Genomic DNA, 26143 nt, shown 5'->3' on the forward strand with positions numbered 1-26143 from the left:
ATACTGGACATCTCTATTTGCCTTGTGGAGCACACAGCTGCTTCCCTATGATTTCAGATGAAAAATATTTCACATTGGTCATGTTCCAGAGTCTAAGAGAATGACAGTCCATCCAAGATGGTCTTCCCATGCAAATGCTCCATAGTGTAATGGCCTTAGCTAAGATGTTAGTAGTAGTCGCTACTTACTTTAGACACCTTGGAGTACCTCTATGGAGGTAATTGATTGAATAGCAGTCAAATATCCTAGACCAAGATTCTGAATCAAGGAGACTTTTGGTCTCTTGGGAGCTTTTATGGGGCTTGAATACTCTCAGAGCTTGCATTTATTATAGAATCACTTGTCTCTCTTTCTACAAGTCTTTACGTACTCAGGAGCATTTCCAAGCAATAAAAAAGTTTTCTACTGCACTGGAAGGCATCCTGTTACTTCAGTTAGTATCTGCCAGTTTTGAAATGAATAACTGATTCCACCATTGCAAACATTAATGCTGAACTGCGTCTTTACTGTATAAGGTTTTAGTAGCTGCTAGCAGTTCCCATATCAGTAAGCTTGCAGCAACTGCAAAATCTGCTCACTGTATACAGAGAGATACCATTTTATTCTCCTATATAGCTTAGTACGTGCTTTGCTGAGAGCTTTGGGTAAATAAACAACATAAGAGTCTCAGGATGATATGCACAGTGGTGTATTAGAGATCAGGACTGGCACACTCAGGTACTGACAGTCACCACCATCAGGATAACAGAAGTCCAGGCTTGCCATACATCTGTGTTTAATGAAACATTCTCTTTTTTTCTCTCTCATATGATATAACTGCATTAAAGTTAAAGTCTGCATCTAACTTACCTTTGGACTCTTTCCTCAGGTCAATAGAAATATTTTCATTCAAGGACTTGAATAAGAACATGATCAAATCTTTGAAATCAAAACCAGCAAGATTATTTATCACCAAGGAAGTCTCAATACTCAGTAAATAATAACTGACTTATCTTAAGTCGTCACGTGAGAAGCAGAATGGTTGTTGAAATAACATCATGTGTTGCTATTATATTCTTTCTTTTTATGGAACTAATCATTGGATATCAATGCATTAGGGTGGCTGTTTATCCTAAATCCCTCTCTTGTCATTCCGTGTAACTCCAATTTGTTTGTTATCACTGGGGAATAATAGAATTTTCCCATGGTCAATTGATGAGAATGGGTGATGAGGCTCTTACTCAAATATTTCAGAACATGAGTATTGTGACAATGGTTCAGTAGAATATCTGGTGAAAAAGAGACATACCTGAGCCATTAGAAAATGTTTGCTGTTTTTGAAGAAATTTGTTACTCAATGTGGTGAGGCACAGGCACAGGCTGCCTAGAGAAGCTGTGGCTGCCCCATCCCTGGGCAGCCAGGCTTGATGGGTTCCTGGACAGTCTGACCTAGTGGTTGGCAGTCCTTCCCACTGCAGTGGTTTGGAATTAGATGATCTTTGAGGTCCCTTCCAACTCAAGCCATTCTATCATACTATGATTCTGTGTTAATATTGCATATTTAGTTCTTCATATTTCAGGAAAAATAAGCAACAGTGTTTAAACCTTATGAAATTTATTATAATCTCCTTTCACCTGATGTGAAAAGGCATGAGATAAGAGCAGATAATCAGATCCTACCTTTAGTTCATTAAATTAAAGGCTTTTGTTAATGTTATTTCTTTTAAATATTCTAATATGTTCTTATCACATTTTTCAAAATTGTTTGTCTTAATACCTCTGTGTTTTATAGTGTTGAAATTATCTCTGTTCTGCATTACAAGTTGGAAAAAACATATCCCTATATCACTCAGTGGTGCCTAGGAATTGATTACAAAAGCCATAGGTGGCTCATCATAGATATTATTTCAGTTTTGTCTCATGAGATCTGTTAGTTTATACTAGCTACTCTTTAAAAGCTTTGCAATGGCTAGAATTTAGAAATTTAATCTAGTGCCATTGAGAAAAGTCAGTACATCGTGTATTTCAAAGCAGTAAAATACTTGAAACTAAATAACAGGTTCCATAAATAGCTATTTTAAAAGCCTCTTTCTTTAAATAAATCCATGCTGAATAGGAATCTCAATTGTATTCTTCTGTGGAATGTACTACTAACACAAACATTTCATACCTTACAAAGTTTGAGCCATGCTTGTTTCTGTTCATCTCTCTTCAAGCCTATAAAGGAATAATTACAAAATATTTTTCACCAAATGATGGTTAGTTATGTTACTTAATGTTTTGCATATGAAATAATTAACTTCATCAGTGAGAACATGCAAAACTAGAAAATAACCACAGTCTTCTAAAGCCATTTTTGGGATGAAAAACAGTATTTTTTAATTAATCATCTAATAGGTCACTGATATATCATAAGTGGCCTATCGTATATTGCCTTATCTCTCCTTACATGGAGAAAAAAGTATTTGGAATGGATAAAATAAAATACAATATTTGGAATAGAAAAGTGTTTTGGAATGGAAATTGTTTTGGGATTTTTTGTTTTAATCTAGACCTCCCACCAACTTCTTGTATATTTAGGCCATTTGTACTTGGAGTAATTTTATGTGTGGCTGAGTTGTAAAGGCTGAAGTACTTTTTGTCAACATTTTTCCCAGTTTTTACATTGTTGGGGCAGGGGGCAAATCCTTTATAAATTAGCTAAATACCTTGGGATATCTGGAAGTCTTCATTTTTCACGTTATCAATTCTGTGGTAATGGTGGAGAAAAGAGAAAAGTTTTAAATTGGTTGAAAAGGGCAGAAAGTGGAACTGGGCTAAAATTGAGAGGAAGGGATTAGGTGAGAAAGAGGAAGGTACAAGAACTCGCAAGCAACAGGAAGAAATGTAGTAGTGTGAGAGGTGGAGCCTTAGCCTACAGTCAGAGGAGAAGAAACAGATCTGAGAAAGAAAAATGAATTTAAAAAAAACAGTCGTTATTGAAAACAGTTGCAAATAAAAATCTCCCTTTGTCTTTTCAATAGGCTTAAAAGTATTGCATCCTGTGTGAAGTATACCACTGATTGATGATGAGTTATGACTGACCATACGATTTGGTTTTGAGCTTTTTTGTGTAAAACTTCATTGTTCACAATATATTTAGAAGGAAGATACAAAAGATATTTCAGCTCAGGCAGTACAAGAGCACTTCCTTTTGAGATAATGACTGTAATATTGTATTTTTCCTTAAAAATATCTACTTCACTGTTTCTTGAAAGCTAGAATTCATTAAAGAAAAACGCACCAGGAATAAATGAGAAATTCTCACCTTTTTAAATGAGTTGTATTTTTACCTATAGGTTTGAGGCAGGGAGCTCTGGAAATGTTCAGTTTATGAAAAGAAAAGAAATAAATAAATAGAGCAACAATATTAAAATGCATATAATTGTTCCTTCTACTCCTCAGACAGGAATGGGACATCTACGTGTTACAAAAGAAGGCCTTCGTCTGGAAGGGGAATCTGAATTCTTATTCCCACTTTATGCCAAAGAAATCCATTCTCGAGTGGTAAGCAAATAGTTGTTCTATATAGTGCTGGAATAAAATTAATGCAGTAATGAACAGTTGGATTTATGCTAAGTCTAGGTACCTGTCAAGGAAAAAATAATGTCTAAAAAATATATATATACATTTTATGAAATACATACTATATACACACATTTTTCCGTGCTTGTAAGAGTCTTTTAGAAATATGTGAACATTGTATTGAATGTACGATACAAGAATACGATAAATATTTTACAAGCATGATCATTGGGTTACTGTTCTGACATTGCTGCAAATTTTACTTTGTAGGTACATGCTTAAAAAGTGGTCAGTAATGAATTAGGAAGGTCAATGCACACAAGTGATGCTAAAATTTTAGAAGTGCATAGAAAGTTTATTATTTTTACTGGGACTATTTTTCACACATGCTACCCCATGAAACTGCATGTTTTGTTTACTCATTCATTAAAAGCTCATAAAACTCTTCAAATATCTATAAAATCAGAAGATCTCGTAGGAAAAACTATTATTTCTCTACTAAACTCAATTTTTGCCAATTCTTGCACAGCAGTATTAGAAGTATGACATTTCAAATAAGTACATTTATAAAATTTACATAACTAAACTGAAAGATTTCATTTTGTTTACATAGACTGAAAAATGTATTATTGGGGGAAAATATGAATAGCGTACTTGGTCGAAGAAGGCATTTATTAAGCAGATTGACTTTAAAACACTGAGTGTAGTATGGCAGATTTCAATTGGAGTAATTAATTTTGATTAAGAAGAAAGAACCTGAATTAATTTTGAGTTATTTACGTGAATACTGAAACTTACACAGGTATATTGGTATTCTGAGAGAGCAATATTGGTTTCTTGACAACAAAAAGAAATACTTTTTGGAAATATCTTCTGTCATCCAAACTCACCAAACAGTTATGAACAATATAATCAACCAGTGGGATATTTCACAGAATAAAGTCTTCCTCAATGAGATTAAAAGCCAAATTTGACTCTTTTATTCCATCAGACACATAACTATCCTCATCAGGTCATTGAAAGAAATAGTATGAGTCTCATTCAGGTATGAGACTTCTGAAACTAAGGGGAAAGCATTGGAATCACTACAGCAAGAGAAAAATTAAATAAATTTATCAGATAACTTGGTTAATGCTGAATTTAGAATGAGTTGGTTGAAATGCTCCATAACTGAAATTCCAGCGGTACCAATGTACTTTATGTCTATTTAGCCTTCTTTTTTCTCTCTTTCTGCAATAAATATTTCCAGTAGGAAGAACAGTTCATTTAGACATAGAGATCCTATTACTAAATCTGTATTTTCACTTTGTTTCTTATATTGTGTTCTCTTCTGTCTCAGAAGCAGTGGGAACACTGCTTATGTGCTTACATGAATTTCCCCGGAGGTTGTTTATCCAATAAGACACATAACTTTTTAAAACCAACATAGCTAGTACTTCATTTCCTCTGCCCAGAAAAATAGTTGTGCAATGTTCAGATGTCCTTTGTGCTCTTTTAATATTCCTTCCATCTTTTAGTAGATTTAGTAAAATATAGAAAGCAAGAGGTGTGGCAACATCTAATATATGCTTAGCTGTCTAATGACCCATTGTGATCATTAGTAGCATGTATTAATTATAGCCTGGAGGCTACTGGATGTCTCTGCCCCCTATGAACTGATCGTTCATCAGGATTTTGTTTGTTTGCTTGCTTGTTAGCTTGCTTCCTTGTTTTTAAAACATTTAAACTCGATTGAGCATAAGCCTCCAGAGAGGCTTAATTGCCTGTAGCTTGCTCTCCTGAGTGTCACTCTATATATTTATTATCATAAAGTTGCTTATTTGTTATGGCTTCTTTTACTAAGTTCATCTGTTAGAGAATTGGGCTATCATAGCAGCTTTCTCTCTTGCCTTAAGTGTTTTCTCTTTGCAGTTTTCTAACAGCTTTTCTCACCTAATGAGGCCTCCAAAGTGCTGAGAAAATATGTTGCAGAAAATCAACTTGCTATGCATCATCTCTGGAGCCTATTACAACTTTATGCCTTCATTACGGCAACACAGAGTTGTGGGCAATACCATTTCATTTTAGCTTATACATATTCATAGCATGATGAAAGATATGCATTTAGAAATATGTTACTAAATTTTAATTAGTCAACAACATGTGGAAGTAGCAGGTCTACAGTATACTTTATTCATACTTAAAATCAATATCACAAATGAGTAATTCATTTTTTAGATGAACAGCAGTCGGATAAGTTTAACAGAGATGACCAACTCTGTGGGTGATTTAGCATCAGTACTTAAACGTAGTACATTTACCTGATCTTTGTTGGCTGATATAACTCATGAACTAACAATAATGATTTATAACTGCTATCTGATACAATTTATAAAGCACATTTCATTTATCCTGCTCACTTAGTAATTTCTTTTGAGATAGCCTATCTTCCTACATCCATTTTAATAAAAATATCTAAGTTGCACTCCAAATCATGCATTGCTTTTACCAGTGTTACTGGGTAAGTTTTTATAGCAAAGTACTTCACATAAAATGTGTACAAAATTATCAGGTTAACTCATGCTCTAGGCAGTAGATTACAACAGGAACATGACTTGGGAGTGATATTCAAGGATTCACCTTTCAAGATGCCGGCTTGAGTCAGAACTGCCAGACACCGTACATGTGAAAGAGGCTGTTGGATTTCATGATCTTAGAGGTCTCTTCCAACCTAGATGCTCTATGGTTTACGATATTCCAGCAGTTAGAAACTCACCTGTTCATTTGGGAATGAGGACCCCCTTTGAAATCACAAACAGGCAGCTTGCTAATACCCTCTTTGTCGCTAATGTTCACGATGTTACAGGAAGTCTCAATCGTGTATGGAAAAGTAGTAAATTTAATACTCAAACAGTTTTTTTTTCCAAAAAATAATATGTTAGCATTCATGTTCATCAGCCCAGTATTGTAGTTTTTGGCCACTGGAAACATTCTCTGTAATTGCTTTCTTATTTTAAATCTGATATCATTAAAATAATCAAAAATATTTGTCCAAATTATTTGATAACATTTGTGGATGGTTTTGTAACTGCAAAGCACTTTCAGTGATGGTTGTAATATGAATATGAGACTATGTGTTTTGAGAATTGCTTACTTTTTCTAAGCATTCTGCTGAATCTACAGTTTTTTCTCCGTGCTTTAGGACTCATCACTGCTTCTCCAGTCTACTCACAATGTGACTGTGAATGCTCGCAATTCCAATGGAGAAGTCACAGGCAGATTAAACGTGGGTAAGTCTTATCATTACTTTTAGAAATATTTTAATAAATACTTGTAAGGATCTTGGACAATACAAAAAGTTAAACATGACTCTTTTTTTTTTTTTTTTAATTATTGTTTGGCTATATTTGAATAATCTGATTACCACTTAATAAATAACAACAGTGACTTCATGACCAAAACTTTACATATCACATGGTCAAAATTTCAGTGATATGGAACATATGCAGATGATTTGTCTGCTCCATTCTGCTTGTGGATTCACATCATGGGACTGGCTATTCTCCTGTGCTGAGATACGGCTCCCAACCTGCCTGATGAGAAGTTCTCAGGGTGCCCTTTGGGAAGGGCTGACTGCAGAGCAGATCATTTAACACCACACTAATTTGTCCAACTTCATCCCTGCCCAGTTTGCAAAACTTGCTATTAAAATCTTGTCATACAGTAACCCAAAAGCCTGATGAATTTTTTGACAGGCTGTGTCCAACCTGCATTACCTGTAACTGCTGGTAGAAATGTTGTGCTGTAAATATGTGTGTGGATATTATGACCTGAGTGTAGGCACTTGGGAAATGTGTGACCCCATCATTAGTAGGTTCTTTTCCATAAAAGTGAAAAAAGCTGCTTTGATTTCTGCCAGACTCAGTTCTGTTACCATATTTTAATATACTTACAATGCAATTAGGGAATGATGCCCCTATGGAGATAATGCTCCTCCATATTTCAATCCAAAAACATGACTTACGACTGGTAGGAAGAAGATCCATCACTTCTCATGGAGATATTTCTGCATGAAGAATTAAGAAGCAACGCAGGGAAAAAAATACAGGCACTGATATGTACTATAATTAAGGTCCTTAAGTGAGCAGTCTGAAATAGTCACCTGTAGTGTATAATTCTAATTAGCAAAGAGAGCTGCAATGCTGAATGTAGCATACAGGATGTATTTTACTGAAAAGAAAGGTGTTTTTATTATTGTGCTGGCCACTGAGTATGAATCATACCTTTAGAAAACAAAGCTTTGCAAAGAAAACAACTAATTTCAGACCTTTCTGTTTTCATTTCCTCTTTCTCCCTTCTAAGTCACCACATAAGCTTCTTCTGAGAGCATTAAAAAAGTGCACGATGAAAAAGACATGGATATGTGCTTTCTTAAATACCTGAAGAATTAAAACTAGATGCTCAGTAGATATCCAGAGATACCTGAATCAAAGAAGGCTTACAAGCTGAATACCCAATAGGCTGGGAAGAGTCAATATGTTCATACTGGGATTGTGGTATTTAGAGGGGCGTCTTCTGCTGAACAGAAGCAGTCTTGGACAGAGTGACTTATTTTATAGCAAGTGCCATTTCTATTTAGTATTTTCTTTCTTCACTGATAGTTTAATTCTGTTTTTCTGCTTTGTATTACTTGATCCTTCTGTCCACATTCTCAGTAATGTACAAGTCATGTTGTTTTCACTTACGATCTTCTGCCTCTTAACCTGTTCCCAAGGGAATGCCCAATAGTTGGTGCTGTCCAGACATGTTGTATTTGGCTTAGACAACAAGTAGGAAAGAGTAGAGTTTAAGCTACAATACATACATTTCAAATATCTTAAAGGAAGTCTGACTATTAAAGCATCTCAGGTTCAACAGTGAAGCAGGCAACTTCTGACATCACTTTGGCCTGCTCTTTTGAGAGCTGCTACAGTATATATTTAGGTTAGAGAGTAGAAAACTCAACCAGAGAAAATCAAAATATACCTAAAGAAAGTGCTGAAAATGTATTTGCATATTACTTCATTCATGTCAAAGTAATCTCTTTTTTACTAGCAATTCTATTCATCAAATTCATTAGTAACTGGTCTTAAATAATTATAACTGGGGTAATTGGTACCATTGTAAATACTGACATCAAATATTACTACTATTAAATAATACTAATTTTAGACTGATAGAAAAGTGTTGGATGGCCAATAAAAAGTTAATAACTGTAAAGAAATCTCAGTATCTAAAGATGTGGTCAAGCAGCAGTGACTTGTGCAAGCAACAGTCTACCAGAGTAAATGACCATCTACAACTAGCTTGATATTTTGAGCTGTTCTTCATAGCCAGTCAAAGTGTCTGTAGATAAGTTGATGTTCCCTTATAAGAATTCTGAAAAATAGTTGTGCAGCTAATTCAATTCATATGCACAAGCCTTTGCTAAAGAATCAATGCCTTTAACAATTTCCTGCATACTGAAATTGCCTCTTAATACTCCTTTCATCTCGTCAGTATGAACAGTTACCACAGAGAAGCAGTTTTATACATAAGTTTGAGAACATTCCAAAGATGACAATATAATCTAATATCACTTGTAAAATCATAACAAAAATACCTTTTAACTTACAGAAGATTGTGATTCAGATGATCTACTCAATATTCTAAAGACTTATTAAATGTGATTTTAATAGTGTCTTCAGTAGAAGTCGCAAGAGTGATGTGACACAAATCTTCAAGAGTTTCTATGGAATTCTTCACATGGAAATAATAGACATGTATTATCCTAGAATGAACAAGGTTTCTGTCATGAATCACTTCAAATGTGAGCAGCTTTTATCCTTAAAGCACTTGTTTGAAAACTTTTACATTCTCCTAAATTTACCTGCATGGCATACCTCTAGCAGAAATTATTTGGACATTGTGACTCTTTATAAATGCTGCATACTTTGCTATGTTTTGGACTTTGTTCCATAATTACACTGCTTTCAGAAGCCTCAGTGAATGCAAATACTTTCAACAGCCTGTCAGAAAAACAAACAAACAAACAAACAAACAAATAAATAGCAACTAAATACTGAGTTCCTTCATACAGAAAAACTGTCACCTGCTGACATTCATCAAAGCTTGTTGAACAGTTATGGAGACCAAGCAGTGGATGTGAGCCCAGTTACATGGTGGACAGCTTTGGCAAAAGTGGGTTACCTCCACTGGTACAGATTTTTTGGAATGCATCATGAAGGCTTTTGTTCATCACTGATGAAAATGCACAGCTAATGGTGGTAATTGTGTTGAAAACTAGTGTTTTGTAGCTGAGAATCTGCTCTATCAAATAGTGCACCAAGAAACAGTGATGTCAGTATCTTCAGGCCATGAGTTCAGTTTAAATTATTAAAACTAGAGGGAATTGATTTAGATAACTATGTGATGAAGCTGTTACGCACTTTAAAACATGAAATCAGCACCACTGTGAAAGCATGTGAATATGGTAAAATTCAAAATGGTTTATACAGTCTGAAAACAGAATTACAGTCAAAATTCTGCCTAGAGAGTCTTTTCAGATACATCACATCAATCTTAGCCATTCCACCCTCTTCTTTCAGGCAGGAACAACATTCTGAGGAAGCAGATGTTTGTCAGTACCTAAGATATGTTTTCATTGGTGTTAATTGCCATCTGTAAACTGCTACTCCCCAATGTCAAATCATTACTGTTTTTCTTATAAGCGTTTTGATATTTCATTCTCAAGCAATGGTATTTTTCTTCATTAGAGACATAATAGGAAGAAAACAGTGTTAATGAAGCATGATGTGTGGAAGAGGAATTTGATGGTGTTTTTATAGGGAAAACCCTGAAGCCAGTTTTATAAATTTGACTTAATTAATAGCATTGTAAAATCATTTAGCTTTTCCTTCTTTACTTTTCCCAGAAGGCTTTCATTAAAAACTTAATTTTTGTCCAAATAAGTTCTTTCTTATCTTTAAGATAAAAGCCAGAAAATATTTCTTGAAGATCTTTGTACTGCAGCAAGATTATTATTTGCACAACTTTAATTGCTGTCCAGCTGGGTTATAAGAAGGAAAGATACAACGTAGGAGTAATTAATAGAAAGATAAATTGCAAACTTCACTGAAGTATTTTTGAGGTGATTAAGTCTTCCTATGATCAAGAGCTTACATTATTTGTTCCAAGAGGATGAAAGCAGGGACTTTTACCTCCCGGGTATAATGCTTTTAGCTGCCAATGAATCTGATCATATAAAGGCATACATTCTAGCTTTATATAAAAGGAAAGCTTAGTTGACTCAGATCAGGCAAAATTTAGAGAATAGCAGGTGGCTGCTTATTTTTTTCCTAATTTCCTGTTTTAATTTGTGACAGATGTGTCTCTGTTCTATATTAAATGCATACACTCTTAAACTTTTGTGAGACTACTGTGTATTTAAATGGTTATAATTTTGGAAAATGTTAGAAGAAATCATGGAAAATACTAAGTGCTAATCAGTGTGCATTTAAGTGAAAGTTAGCTAAGTATTTCTCCACAAAAGCTTACTTATATAAATAGTGATTTAGTCATTACAACCAGTTTAATATCTAGACTTCAGTGATATTCCCTTCTGGAAAAAGGTTACCATTCATGGATGTTTACATCCTGTGTGCAGTAAGGTGCTTAACATAGCGGATTGTTGGGTCCCAAATGTGATAATCTCTATGACGAAATATGTGATGATCTTCAGGGTCAGCAAAGCTAACTTAAACCAAACTTTAAAATTATCTAAAAGTTAATCAATCAGGTAGTTGCTTAAATATGTAAGCATCACAGTTAAGGGGAAGTTTAACCTGTCCAAGGGGATTTGAGTCCTGTGTTGTCCCTTCTTTTGTGTCTTGAAGAATTAAAAACAACTTGTGTGTAAGTCAAGACAGTTTAGTGCTGTAAAGAAGTTAACATTTGGGAAATTGTGTTTTTGTGAATTATTATATGGAAAAAGAACCAGATTGTGCATACCTAGCTTTTGTCAGAGAGCAATTACTCTCTGAGTAATTCCTTCCCTACCTCCTTTATTTTCATGGGAATAAGGAATTCAAAATAGGTAAAGAAAATCAAATTATTAAATGCTTTATATCTTCCTCCACTTTTGTTGTCTTCAATAAACTTACAATCCCAAACAACATATTTTGCTTCATATCATATAGTAAGCATTAATGTAAGTCACTGGGGGAGAATTTCAGGATAGAAGTTAATGCTAAATATGACAAATTGGTACTTTCTTCCTTTAAAGTAATAAGAAGATTGAATTATTGGCACTGTTTAAGGCTAGATGACTTCATAAAGGTTAACATAAATAGCTGAAATTTATTGTGACTAAAATCTTTTATGGAATTTGGATAATTAAGTATATCTGAAACGCTGGTATAAAGTGTAACAGTGCTTTCTTTTTAAAGGTGACTCAACTCTGGATGGCAGTTAGCAGCTAAAAAAAATGTTGCTAGAGCCCTTCTGCAGAAAAAAAGCCCCCACCTCAGCGAACTGTTGAACATGTATCTGCAGTGTACCCTTGTGGCAACGAGGTCTAATAGCATTCTGGGCTGCATTATCCTCCTCCTGAGGTTACAGCTGGAATACTGTTTTACTTCACCTCCTCCAGCAAGGCGCAGCTATCAGCAAACTGGGGAGACTCCCACAGGGCATTACTAATATGGTCAGGGACTGGGAGCACATGAAAAATAAGAAGCTGAAGAAGGTGATGTTTACTTTAATCTGCAGAGAAGATGGCCTTCTAATTGCTACCTGCTGCTGCTCAGGGAAGGGCTAAAGGCAAGATGGAGCCAGACTCTGCACACAGAAAAATGAACTGAACAGTGGCAAGAGGCAATAGCTGCAGTCAGACAAAGTATAACTGGACATAAGTGTGGGAAAACATCACTATTAAAATGGCTAAGCACTGGAGCAGGTTGCCCAGGAAGGACAGCCTTTACTTAGAGGTGTTAACATTCCTCCTGAGCACCCTGAGCTAATTTCCAGCCAAGCTGGTCCTGCTGTGCATTGGCAGTTGGGTGAAGCAAACTCCACAGGTGCTTTCTGACTTGCATCCGTCTATGGTTCTGTCTTCATCTGGCACTCTGCAAGGGCTGAGAAAACTTACAGACCCAAGGTCAGACCTAGCCCTCGTCTTAGGTGCTCAGGGGCATCTATAATATGCTGAAAACTGATCAGTGAATACTAGAGTACACATAATGGCACTAAACAGCTGTGCTTTGGCAGCTGGGTCATTCTCCTTCTGTTTAACTGGTCCTCTCACCTTGAGTCTTATGCCCAGATCCAGCAGGCGTACACAGGCAGTAATCTTAAAGAACAATATTGGGTTGATCTTATGAAAATTAACCCACGGCTTCTTTTTAAAAAAAAAGTATAATTGGAGGAAAAAAAGGTAATGCAATTATTCATTATGCAGAAGATAAAGTATTCTTTAATAGTATTAAAGGATAAAGAACTTCGTAGAATTAAACTATAATCTTTATCAAGAAACTTCAAGGATTTGCTGAGGAATGACAACAGAAATGATGGCATCATATATTTTTAATCAAGACACTGTAATCTGTTCCTGCCATTGTTTCTACATGCAGTAATCAATTTTACAATCACGTATTTCATGTTTTTATTTTTCGTTATATTTAAACAGAGCAATGAAAATGTTCAGATGTATAAAGACATTCAGTTACCTCATACTGAGAAGGAGAAATATTGCCACCTAAATTATACTAGATTGGGTTGCAATTGTATATATGATTAGTGTTTGCACTGATCATTCAGAACCAGATTTTCAAAGATCTTTTCAAAGGCTTTTGTTCAACTGTAGGGAATAACAAAGTGTAAGAAGTGCTAGCAGTAAGGTGTGCTTATATCCTTTGTAGGAAATGCTTCTAAAGTGATAAGAGATATATGATACGGAGATAAAATGTATATACCCAATATGCTGCATGTGCTCTCTAATAATGTATTTGTTGCAATAAGAGATCACCAGGCACTTCCAAACCATTCCATATGAAAATTTGATTAATTTTATGGCTCTAAATGTAATGGCTTTGCATTTATTGGTACTTTATTACTTACAGAACTAGAACTGAATCTGTAGGAGTATTACATTTTTAATGCACTTTTAATGAGATCTTATTTTAAATAAGGTGTTTTAATATAATAATCAACTAAAAAATTCAATTGCATAGCAATACCCCAAAGCACTTGGGATTTTGTCTTATGTTCAAAACTTCTATGATTCTGGGTGGTAGGAGGGAAATGAAGCACACAGAGCAGGTGACAGCCATAAATTATCAAAGTTATACATGGTATGAGAATAAGAAAAGATCTGATATTAGAAAAACTCAGTGCTTGAAAGCCTCTTCTTCCATGAAATCTGAAGATGCACTAGAAGTGCTTAATGCTAGGCAGAGCTAACTGGTTTTGAAGAATTTACCTACATACTACCAATTTTTTTGATGTTAAGTCTTTGTGAGTAAGTATTAGCAGGCAGGCCTTGTTTTTGATAAAAGATCCTTCTACATTTATATTGCACTGGAACTCAAAGGTTTGGTAGCAACAAAAGGGAAGTACTTCAAATGCTTTTATACCAAAATGGAATCATGAAGCATAAGACTTTCCTTCTTTGGAAAACCAGCCAGGGGAATCAGGAGTGAGGAGACAAAACAGAAAGGAAGACAGCTTAGCAGTGTGCCCATTTGCAGAGATTTATGGCAATGCACTACTGGAAAAACTGGAAGGTCACATGCCTTAAAATAAACACATTTATTAAAGGGCCATTTTTCATCATTTGCACTGGCATCCTCAGTGTCAGGAGGTACGTGATGATGTGATGATCACTTGAGGTCTGCATCAGAGCTGCTTGTATTAAAGGAGGAAATGTAAAGTAACAACGGGCAATTATTAGTCATCCTAAACAGCAAGAATAACCCATTCACCTGAAAATTCGTGTGGCACCTCTGGCAGAAATGGCAAAATAGTTCAACCGCTTTCCACAACCTATGCTCAGTCATGTAACAGTTTTAACTGTAGTATTTTAATAGGAAGCATAATTAAATAGAATTATTTTACTTACAGGTAGGGTACATGCATACTAGGGTTTATATACCAGGCTGCTAAACAAAATACATTTAGAAAATCAGAGATTAGTCTTGCAGATGTTGAATTAGGTTGCTGGTTTTGAGCTGAAAATTATTGGGATCACAATACAATTAATGGTATTGCAATATATACAGTGCTACTTTTGATTTAAGAAATATATTTCCATTTCTTTAAAAGTCTATTTTTGGGTTTGGGAAATTTGTTCCACATGTACTAAGCTGTCTCTTCCCTAAGATTGAAACACATGTTTTAGTTTGGCTTACTCTAGCATACTATTCAAAGATTTAAAGTAAGTAATATGTTATCCATATCATTCTTTCATAATGAGGATTATCTAATGGACAGTCCTTGTTCCACTTTACTGGTGCATTTGTGTTGAGAAAGCCATGGAACATGGCTTTTGTTAAAGATTTAATCAAGTTTGCAAGGACCAGAAGAAAAATCTGGATGCAAATCCACCATAAGCAAGGCCATTGGTTGGTGTTTTTCAAACAGCCTCCACTCTAGAGTCTTTAGGAATGCATGTAGTGGAGAATGAATGTTTTCACTGCTTGTCGCACTTTTTCTTATTTACGCATAGCTTTAAAATATAATGTGTGTAGTTCACTATGCACCCATCTTGGATGCTGGGTAACTGCCCCTCTGCGTGCTTAAATTCAGCGTTTAGATTCCTGTAGCTTGCTCAGAGGAAAAAAATTAAGGCATCGAACGGAACAGGCCAGGACACACTGTTTGCTGCAGAGGCAGATGGCATATCATAACTTTCTTTGTACAGCTAAACCCTCTTTCCTCCAGAGATGGAGAACTTCATTTATCCTGTCTGGGAAGAGCAGCACCCAGCCATACATTGTCTGGAGGCCTCTGTGTAGTACAGGTCTAGGCTGTGCCAAGGAACATAGAGTAACAGAAATTGGCGATGCATGTGTCTCCTCTGCCTTGGCTCTCTCTAATAGATATTATCTTGTTAGAACTTGGAGCTCATCTAGGATGAGCACTTATCTATATACCATTTTGCCTTGTGTTTCTCTTCTATATGAGTATATTTTTCTTCCTATATCTCATTATTTTAGAGTAGGACACCTTCCATTTCTACTGTTAAAGGTATACTGATTTGACTGGAATAATCAGGTATTAATAGAGTAGAATAGAGAAGGGACCAAAAATATGATTATGTGATCTAATGTTAAGAACAATTAGCTGGGAGTAGAAAGAGTGAATCTCAGCCTTGCGCCAATTACTGTTAGATCTGAGTGTGTATACATGAGCTAGATTAATTAAACTAATACATACGTCAGCTCTGGTTGTATCATATGATGTTCTTTATGCCAGAATTGGTATTAAATAGACAGGATGGCTGAGAAAGTCGGTCTGCACAACACGTGTTTGTGTTGGCTGTTCCTATTTGCTTTGGTTAGATGAGAGAAAATGGAATTTGGGCCAAGTTTATTCGGGCAAAAGATTTGAGCAAAAGTTATACAGCATATGTATATGCATATCTGCATATACAAGCAGAGTGAATTAGTCTACATTCCATAATAATCTAATTTTTTTTAAATGTCAATTTTCTAGCAATATGCAAGTGTACGAATTACATTTTTCAATTCATTCTGTTGGAGGTAGTTCTTTCCATTTCCTGCAAGGAGAGGCATGAAAAATCTTCTTTTGACAAGATTGCTTGTGAAATAGATTCAGCAAATTAGGAAATCAATAAGATAAATGTACTCATAGACAAGATCAAGTTAGGCCTGGTGCAAATCATGCCACACTTCTTCAGTTCTTTCAAATTTACTTTTTTCTTTCTCAAGTGATTTATAATCAGTGAAAACTTCTGTATATACCAAGGTGTTGAGAAGGAAAGAGCAGAGATTCTGCTATTTAGGCCCAGCAATTTATTTTCAAAGCTGATTCCCTTTGTACCAAAGAAATCAGTAGATTCCCCCTAAACATACAGGGTCTTCATCATTATCAAGAATTTTTCTGTGATCATGTACAAATAAATAAAAATGAAATATATATTAATGATAGACATTTCTGAGTTGCGTTTTAGATATAATGCTCCTTATCGTTTGCAAGCTTTCACAGTAATTGAGATACACTTATGTCAGCTTCCAATTTGTATTTTAAAGATTTCACATACTATAAGAGTTCGCAACTTAGAACTGAGCCTGTCAAAGGTCTTGGGCACCTAATTTGCTCTAAAGTACTTATGACCAAAATGTCAATCTTCAGGATCCTTGCTTCCTTATAAATTCTTTTAAACAGTAAATATTCTTAGATAACAACAACAACAAAAATTGTTTTAGGCATTCCAGACCTACCAAAAGACTTAGAATCCTGAAAACAAAAATGTCTAACCTTCGCATGAGAAAGAAATTAGCATTCTCATTTCTATCTCATCTACTGCATGATTTTTAGAACGAGCTCCAGTGATAACCAGGATCAGAAGACATGGTGGCAATCACAACTTTTCTCCATTAGTTCTACAGCTGGCTATGGACCATGGAAGCTGGTCTCTTGGGTTTCATTCCTATTTAGGATATAAAAGCTCCAAATAATACCTTCCTTTCTATACTTCCAAATATACCTTCTTCAATAAAAGAGACAGAAAATCACTCCTAAATAAACTGTATCCTCAGCATACCTGAATCATCTGACCTCTATCATTTCAGATAGGAGAGGCTTAGGTTTGTGTATCCCAAAGTCATGCTGTGCAGTGTAATTGTGGTTGTTGAATGAAAGGCAGGAAAGAAAAGACTGCCATTGCAATAGCAGTTAAAGACAGTAACAGCCAGTTTTTTATTTGTTTGGATAAACAAAAGATCACGCTCTTTACTGCTTCTGGACAGGAACAGGAATAATAAATCAACCGCAATTCTCTACTAAAGCATTAATATGGAACCACGTTTGTTTCATTTACCTACCTGCCTGTGAGTAACACCTTTTCTCTGATATTTTCTGGTATTCTCTGGTATTTTCTGAGCTCTTTTTGCAATTTCAGGAATGAAGGCATGTGCTTTGGAAGGAGCTTTAGAGAAGAGCATTATCTACAATTATCTACAATTTACATTCTGAACATAGAATTTGATGATGACTCTATTAAACAGATACTCAAACTTATGTGATGTGAATTTTTAATTGATCTAATTGTTTAAAATGTGAAATATAAAGGCCTAAGTCTATACTTGCTCACCAAGAAAAAATGTAGAACAAAATGTTTTACTGGACTTAGGATCTTGTGATACGTAAAGACTCTTGCACACAAAATCCAACTGACAATACTCCCAGCTTTTTGAAAATCCTCTAAGAACATGACAGGATAATATTTGTTAGATACACAGAGCTAAACTGGCAGCTGAGGGTCCTGCCCTTTTATTGGATTTTAAAGCATTTGAGCTTCCCTAATCAAAAGGGATTACTTTGTTAATTATTTTCTATGTTAAAAAAAAGAAAAACTGCTATACTCAAACAGATCAAAGCAGCTTCAACACCAAGAATACAAATGGTTCAACGAGGCATTGTTTGTCTTGACCAATTTGAGAGGGATTTCCTAAATTTTGTCTTGAAACCCAACTTGATAACATGACTCCAGGCACAGTTTTGAACAACAGGTTGGAAAATGTGAATATGCGCATTCAGTTTTGGTACTTCCAGAGCCACTGTCTGAATGCTTCATGATCATTAATTGTTAAATAAGTCACAAAATTAAGACCACAACGTGGTTAGCAACTTATATAGGAAGTTAAAGAAAGCTGATGTAATTATTTCATTATTCTACTGTGTTTTGCAGGTCCTAAAATGGTAGAATTCCACAGCCAGCAATTTCAGATCAACTCAAAGGATGGCAAGCCACTTTTTACAGTAGATGAAAATGAGGTTGTCATTGGAACAGATAAACTTCGAGTCACAGGTTTGTAGCAGCTTAAGAAATGCCCAACTATTAACCATGAGAATAATGAAATAATTTTAAAATGAGCCATGTTAAAAATGTTAAAAAATACTGGGTTTAACTTACTGGAAACTACATATCTGAAAGTACTCTAACTTTTCCAATAAATAATCAAAAGCTTTAAGGGAAAACCAATATGTGTATATAAGAATGCATATATGCCTACATATGTATTTTAATTTAATTTAATGCCATGTTCAAGCATAGTTAGTGATTGGAACTGTACTTGCATATTTTTTCTAAATTATTTAACATTTTCAGAGCATACTTTTAAATGATGATGAAAAAATCTTGCACATTTCAATTTGAAAAATCAGCTGTATTGTTTCTTAAAATGTTTTAGACTCTGGCATTTTTATATGTTTTTTTCTTTCAAGGTGAAAGCCACTGTATTTCAGCTCTATGTGTAGTATATATGTCTCACTATAGTATTTATAGTGTATTTATTATGTCATCTGTCAAAAGACAGGTTTGCTTTGGGCTATTTCTGCAAATCACTGAAGTACTCATTTACAAAGTACGATGTCAAAATTGTCACACAAAAAGCTGTTTCCTCTTATATGACCTGATAAAATCAACCTTCATTTTCCAGGATTAAGGGTGCATTAAAACAAATACATCAGTGTGTGATTTCCCTTTATCTGGAGGACTCTGTCAAAGAAAATACTGAAATAATCCTGTAACTTGCTTTCAGTTACATTTTTAATATTTTTAACTTTATTGCAACTGTCGTTTTTGCTAATTATTGATCCTCTGAAATCTTGAGGTCTTAATTTTGATGGATCGATTCATATTATTTCCCTGTGCAGAACCACAGATGTGATATTAAGCACATTTGATTCATGTTTCAAAGCAAAGGTTGAGTTATAATAAATGTGTTAATAAATTTTGTTTATGCCTGAAGGTTTTATCTTTTTTTTTTCTTTTTTTTTTTTTTTACTTTTTAACCTAATTGAAAATACAACTTTGTTTAACCAGGAAACCATATCAAATGATTATTGTTTGCCCAAGGGATGCTAAACTTTAATAGAAAAACATGTTTAACAAAGATATGAAAAACTGCATAATTGTTAACTGATTTAGAAAAGATCTCTCTCTGCTCAAAGTAAAATCATTTGTACATGAATAGAGATTGTTATGCTTAAACATGTATTCTGACTTGTCAATATGAATCTTACAAGGATAACTGTTTTCTTTAGTAGATACTGCAGAAACACACATTGCTCGTTTCTTTTCTACACTGTAGTACAAATCAAAAATAAATCCATTAAAGTCAGTGAGGTTATTTCCGTGTAAAATTAACATTAGTGAGAAGAGGTTCATGCCTACTATGCTTCAAACTTATTTATTAAAATTGTGATTTAAATGATGCTATTACCATGAAGGATAAGTTAGTAATACTTGGTGCACTGAGATAAATTTTTGAAACATTTTTTGATAGAGAGGAAGATCAATTGGAAAATTTATGCAGAAACAGACTCTATAGGGCTTAAAATACACAAAGAACATTTTGCAGTTTTTTATATGCAATATGGGGGACTGTTTGGTTTTACTTCTCAGGTGTTCAAGGCCAGGCTGGATGGGGCTTTCAGCAACCTGGTCTAGTGGGAGCTGTTCCTGCCTATAGCAGGGGGTTAGAACTAGATGATCTTAAAGGAGCCTTCCAACCCAAACCATTCTGTGATTCCATGATTCTGTGATTTATGTGAATTGTGAAAATGTCAGTAATTATAAGAAAACGTGGCGGTTTTAAACTAAAATACAGTGTAGCAGAGAACCAATGTCAGTGATTTCAGGAAAAAATGAAAGTCTAAGAAAAAGCAAATCCAACCCAGCACCTCCGGAACTGTCATTTTCCAGCAGTTTGGTATGCTTGACCTCATGCTATTTCAGTCCAGTCATTTTCTGTTACATGTAGTAGAATGAAATTGTAGCAGTGTTTCTCCCATTTCTTCCAAGAGGACCAAATCTATGGGAAAAGTGATGATCAGCAAAGAGTTTTGGATACCCCAGAGATCCAGATATACATGTTCAGACAATTGAACTGGACCCTCACTCAACAGCCAGTGTAACCTGCAGTATGATTTGGCTCACATCTGTAGGGGATACTTAGGCAGATATCTCTTCTGCTGATGAAGTACAGTTGTCTTCATAGAATCGTAGAAGGGCTGGGGTTGGAAGGAACCTTAAATCCTACCCAGTTCCACACCCCTCTCATCCATCTGTTCTTGAATGTCTCCAGAGATGAGGCATCCGCAACCTCTCTGGGCAGCCTGTGCTGGCGTATCTCTGCCGAGTAATCTAATCTAAATCTCCCCTCTTTTAGTTTAAATACACTCCTCCTTGTCTTATCACAATCTGCCCATGTAAAAAGTCTGCCTTTCTTCTGTTTATTAGCTCTCTGTTAGTGGAAGGCCACAATGAGGTCTTTAGGATGAGCTCAGTGGCTCATTTAGGTCACTTTCATACAGTGGCCGAGTTAACACACTTAAACCATTTTGTTTCCTTGTGCTGTGTGGGAGGGTTTTCAGTGTAAATAGCTGTACTGAAACATGATATGAAGATTCTTGTTAAATTTAAATGCTTCTGCTCAGAAGCTAAGTATGTGACAAAAAAAAAATTCTGTCAGTCTTTAAATAGGCAGCATTTGCTTGATGGCATGTGTGTACTGGGGGTGTTAATGAAACGTTGGCTTCAATCCTCTCATTAAAAAAATCTTGCTCTTATATTCTATAAAATACCAAATATAGTAATATTCATTTCATATCTTAAAGCTTTATCTTTCCTTTGTATAAATAAAGTAGTTATAAAGTACACAAGAAATCAATTCAGGTCATCTTCCAAGAAGTATTACTGTGAGGTGATTTTCTTCAGTATGTGTGCCGTACTTAATGCTGTTATTTAATGAAGACGTTTCCTCACAGGAAGGCAAGGTCTTAATTTTTCTTAGAGGTGCATGCTCTAGAATATATAAATAAATCTTCTAATTGCCTCTTACACATACAGTATCTTTATCACCTGAATTCATCATTTTAAAAATATAAATCCATGAATAAATGTTACATCACATTTGGCCCCACTAGTAACACATTCCTTCACTCGTGGTTCTCTGTTTGCAATTACGTTTAAGGCCCATCAGCCAATTTTAATCCATGTAATGCATTCCAGGCTGATTTGTGTTGCTGTAATCTCTTAATCAAAATGTGATGTAGCATCAAAGTAAATGCCTATGGAAATTTATTACGCCCATACTTTTACCTTTATCAACCAAGCTTGTCATCTCATTTGCAATTTAAAGATATGGATGTATTTAATAATGTCATAACCAGTGCTTTTCTGAATACAAAAAAGGTGCAAGAAGAGTGCAGATGATGATGTTTAATTAATCTTCTAGGGGACCTTAGTATTTCATACTCACTTTTCATACTCCGGTACCTCAGCTTCTTGACTTTCAGATGAATGTATGAGAAAGAGTAAAACTGAATTTCTCATGTTATTCCACAAAGCCAGGAATAGAAACATCCATACATTTAACCTTTAAATCCACTTGAATCAGTTTCAAAACTACAGGTAGTTGGTGATGAGCTATAGCTATTGTATGGCATTCTAAAGATGACAGATGAATTAAATGTAAAGCAGGCACAACACAGACTCTATCCACGCTGGTGATGTCTAATGTGGAAACAAAATTCACAAGATATAGACACATTTATGTTCCTTTTGATGTCATTATTTATTGAGTGAGACAGGGTGCTTGAGCAAGTTACCCAGAGTGGCTTCGGAGTCTCCTACTCTGGAGATATTCAAAATCCACCTGGATGCTTTCCTGTGCAGCTTACTGTAGGAAACCTGCTTTAGCAGGGACTTGAACTGGATGATCTCCAAAGTTCCCTTCCAACCCCAACCATTCTGTCATTCTGTGAATTTGTCAGCATAACATAGTAGATGTGTTCATATAAAGAAACTGCTGAACTCCACTTACCTTTTATTACCTGATAATTACTTTGATATCTAGATACGTGATTTCATATTTCTGTGAATACCTATTATTAGTACTTGTGCAAAATATTAATGGAAGTGATTGTATTCTTCCTACATTTTTATAATAATGCAATCTATCTGGTTTATTGCAAATGAATATGGGATTTTTGAAATTTGTGATTTTTTTGCACATGTAAATAACAGGAAAATCTATAAAAATACAATTGGAATACTAGATATTTAATGGCACTGAAACAGTGTCACATCATTAGGTTCCATGGAGATGTGCCAATATGCACTGGCTTTTTGGCAGTTTCAGAGAATTGTATCTACAGCAATGAGATGCTACAAAATACAGATAAGGTGCTGTTGTGGTTTAGTTGATTCTGTTGTCAAATGTGCCACTCTAATACTTCACTGGAATAAAGGTCTTCCAAGAAAGACAGCCTGGCAAGGGGGGAGCTGCCTTTTTACTTGTGAGAGCAGCGGGAATTCGTGGTGCTTTACTTCGGATGAGGACGAAGCTGGGAACTTATGGGTCAGGATTAAAGGGCAGATCAACTTGGGCCTCACTGTGGTGTGTACTGCAGAAAGCCTGTTTAAGAAGAAGCTGAGGAGACCTTCTCCTGACAACTGAAGAAGCCAGTTGATAAGTCTTTCTCTCCGGGGTACCAGTGGTACCAAATGCCCAGCCTTTCCTATAGAGCTTAAAACAAGATGGCAATTGACCTTTTATCCTTAGCTATAGTCTAAAATTAATGTGATTATGTAAGTCTGTAATATTTGCAAAGGTTTTGTAGAGTTTTACTTATCTCTATGAATTCTAATGGAAGTTGCATTGTAAAAATCCTATTTACATTTTTTTGTCAGAAGTAGTAGAACATTTGTCTGTCTTCAGACTCATTAAACATCATTTTAATTCTTTACACCTGTACTTTAACATTAACTCTGTATTCTGTAGTTCCAGCCAATACAGTAATAGCAAAACAGTATCTACATAATAATTATTTCATCAGTTATTAATAGATATTTTTGTATTTTTTTCTGTTCTCAAAGTAGCTGTAATTCCCTGTCACTATTTGTCATAGTTGAACTTTTACAGTACAGGTGGGTTTTTCCTTTCCAGGGCCTGAAGGAGCACTTTTTGAACACTCTGTAGAAACACCACTCGTGAAAGCAGAAGCTTTTAAACAGCTAAGGTAAGAACTTATGCATCAAAACAGAAGTCTAATAAGCACGTTTGCTATATGTGCTCGCATTTTTCATATCAAGGCATTTTTAACAAAATATATAGAACCACTACTAAATTCCATTTTATACAACAAATTGATGCTTTTCGAGAAAATATTACATTGGTCTGCAATTTTGAAGTATAATATGAGATGATTTATTATCAGTGGTGAATATTCAAAGTATCAAAAAAATACATAATATACTGAATATATTTTTTTCTATATACCTTGATTTTACAATTTCAGAACACATAAGTGACTTTCTCTGCATATTGAAATAAATGTTGCTTTTAGGAAATCAGTCTTGGACTTATGAGTAATAAAGATTTCTAGAAACTTCTATCAGTCTCAGGAACCAGATTAGTAAGAAACATTTAGAAAGGTGCAAAACTCTGTATAATTAAAAAATGATTTGGGGTGAGAAAATCTCTATAAAGTATCTTTTATGATTCAGCACTCCTTAATCCTGGGATGGCATTTCTTTGTGCATTACTCTGTGTAATTTGGAGGATCTCAAATTAGTTTATAATATGTTGATTATGAGCTCAACTTAATCTACATTCAGTTCATGAAAATCTTCTATTTCACTTTACAAGTTGGTTCAAAGAAAAATCAAATGAAGAAATGTTCTTTGTAATTTTATTTCTGTCCTTTCGTACCTTGGCAGTCTACTACTTTCTGTCATGATTTCTCTTCTTAGTTCTTTCTCCAATAGGAAAAACTACTAGAGAGTAGCAGAAGATTATTTAAACTATCAAGAGCACTGTCTGTATCTTATTGACTGAATTTTCAAATTGAGAATTGCAAATGAGAGGGAAAATTTGTTAAGACACTTCTAATTTTCTTCTTGATATATAACATTAATTTACAGTGAGATATCATGTGCTTGCATTTGAGACAGAATGGCCTTGGGATGTTAATTTTTTTGCATGTTTATCTCCACTTTCTTCTACTGTAGTAGAATTTGGATGAGAGACTTTGGCCAATATTTAGAGTTCTACATTATAAGGAACATTGGTTTTGGAGGGAGTGGTCGGATTATGTTGTAAATTTTTTAATTTCCTATGATTGTCTGTTTTGATGAAGTATTTATGAGCACTTCTGACATGGAAATCTTTAATTACACATCAAGAAGCTCTCTATAACTTTAATTGGATACATATTGGTTATTTTATGTGGTTGTTACTTTGCTTTAAATAGATTATCAATTAACAATATTTCAATAGGCTTAAAGCTAATTGTTTTATTCAATAGCCATTGTGCTGTGTTACTTTTAAAGTATGAATTCTTCTTTGAATGTAATTTGAAAACAATTACACTGTTGTAAGCTACTGGGTCCCAGGTGCTAGACCTGCACTTCCATTTATTGAACCTCATGAGGTTCTCCTGGGCCCACTGCTCAAGCTGGTCTGAGTTTGTATGGCATCCCATCCCTTGGGCATTAGCCACACCCCGCATCTTGGTCTCATCCATAAACTTGCTGAGGGTGCGTTTGATCCCGTTGTCATGTCATTGATGAACGTGATATCAAGGGCCACAACATGCAGCTTTGGGAACAGAGAATATTGCTTCAAGAAATCCCATCCACTTTGGATGTAGTTATGTGTTTCAAGGTGCTGACAGGAAAGCCGTGATTGATTGTAACATTTCAGCTGGCATCGTATGAACAGGGACCACATTCTCTGTTGTTCTGATTTAGAACAGTATCACCAACAACACTGACACAAATGGCCTTCTTGAATTACACATTCTGCTGGCTTTACAGTCCAAATGTCAAATTTCAAGATAGACTGCTTTTCTGGAAACACAGTGATAAGTGTTAGAACATATCTTTTTATAGCTAAGTAGTGGAGACAGAGCAATGCGATTATACTGTGGTCAGTAACTGTCCTTTCATTCCGTAGTTGGAAGGAAGCACACCAAACCTTTTCCAGTCTTATAGATTGAATTCATGACTCACTTGTAAAGAAAAAAGGATGTGCTTGCCCTTACTTCCAAATGGTATAAAGTAACAAACTCTGCTTTTCACAATTGAAGCATCCCTAGGTATAACATTGCCTACTTTTTAGTTGCTGTCGTAAAGTTTTTACGTCTAGATAAGATACCATTTATTAACCAATCATATACTGTACCTAATAAATACAATGCTCAAGGATGAGTACCAGCTTTATTCACATATTTGCCACATATGGATGTCTGACAGCAAGCAACTATGCATTCTGAGCACAAGTCCTATGGGAAATCACTGTTATTACAGTCAATCTGTGGTATTTTGCCAGTTCTACAATTGAGGTTTTACATC

At 35.0% G+C, this 26143-nt stretch overlaps 1 protein-coding gene across 14 annotated transcripts in view; it reads left to right on the top strand.

The window, feature by feature from the left end:
* Positions 1-26143, top strand: part of SGCG (sarcoglycan gamma) — a 115401-nt gene that overhangs the window by 73327 nt on the left and 15931 nt on the right. For all 14 annotated transcript variants that reach the window (XM_052669149.1, XM_052669098.1, XM_052669138.1 and 11 more), the window contains 4 exons: positions 3424-3525; positions 6725-6812; positions 18470-18589; positions 23736-23808. In XM_052669149.1, the coding sequence (XP_052525109.1) occupies positions 3424-3525; positions 6725-6812; positions 18470-18589; positions 23736-23808 (383 nt within the window). The remainder of the gene's footprint in view (positions 1-3423; positions 3526-6724; positions 6813-18469; positions 18590-23735; positions 23809-26143) is intronic.

This window comes from Tympanuchus pallidicinctus, unplaced genomic scaffold, assembly GCF_026119805.1.
Source record: "Tympanuchus pallidicinctus isolate F22 unplaced genomic scaffold, pur_lepc_1.0 scaffold11, whole genome shotgun sequence".
NCBI classification, from domain to species: domain Eukaryota; kingdom Metazoa; phylum Chordata; class Aves; order Galliformes; family Phasianidae; genus Tympanuchus; species Tympanuchus pallidicinctus.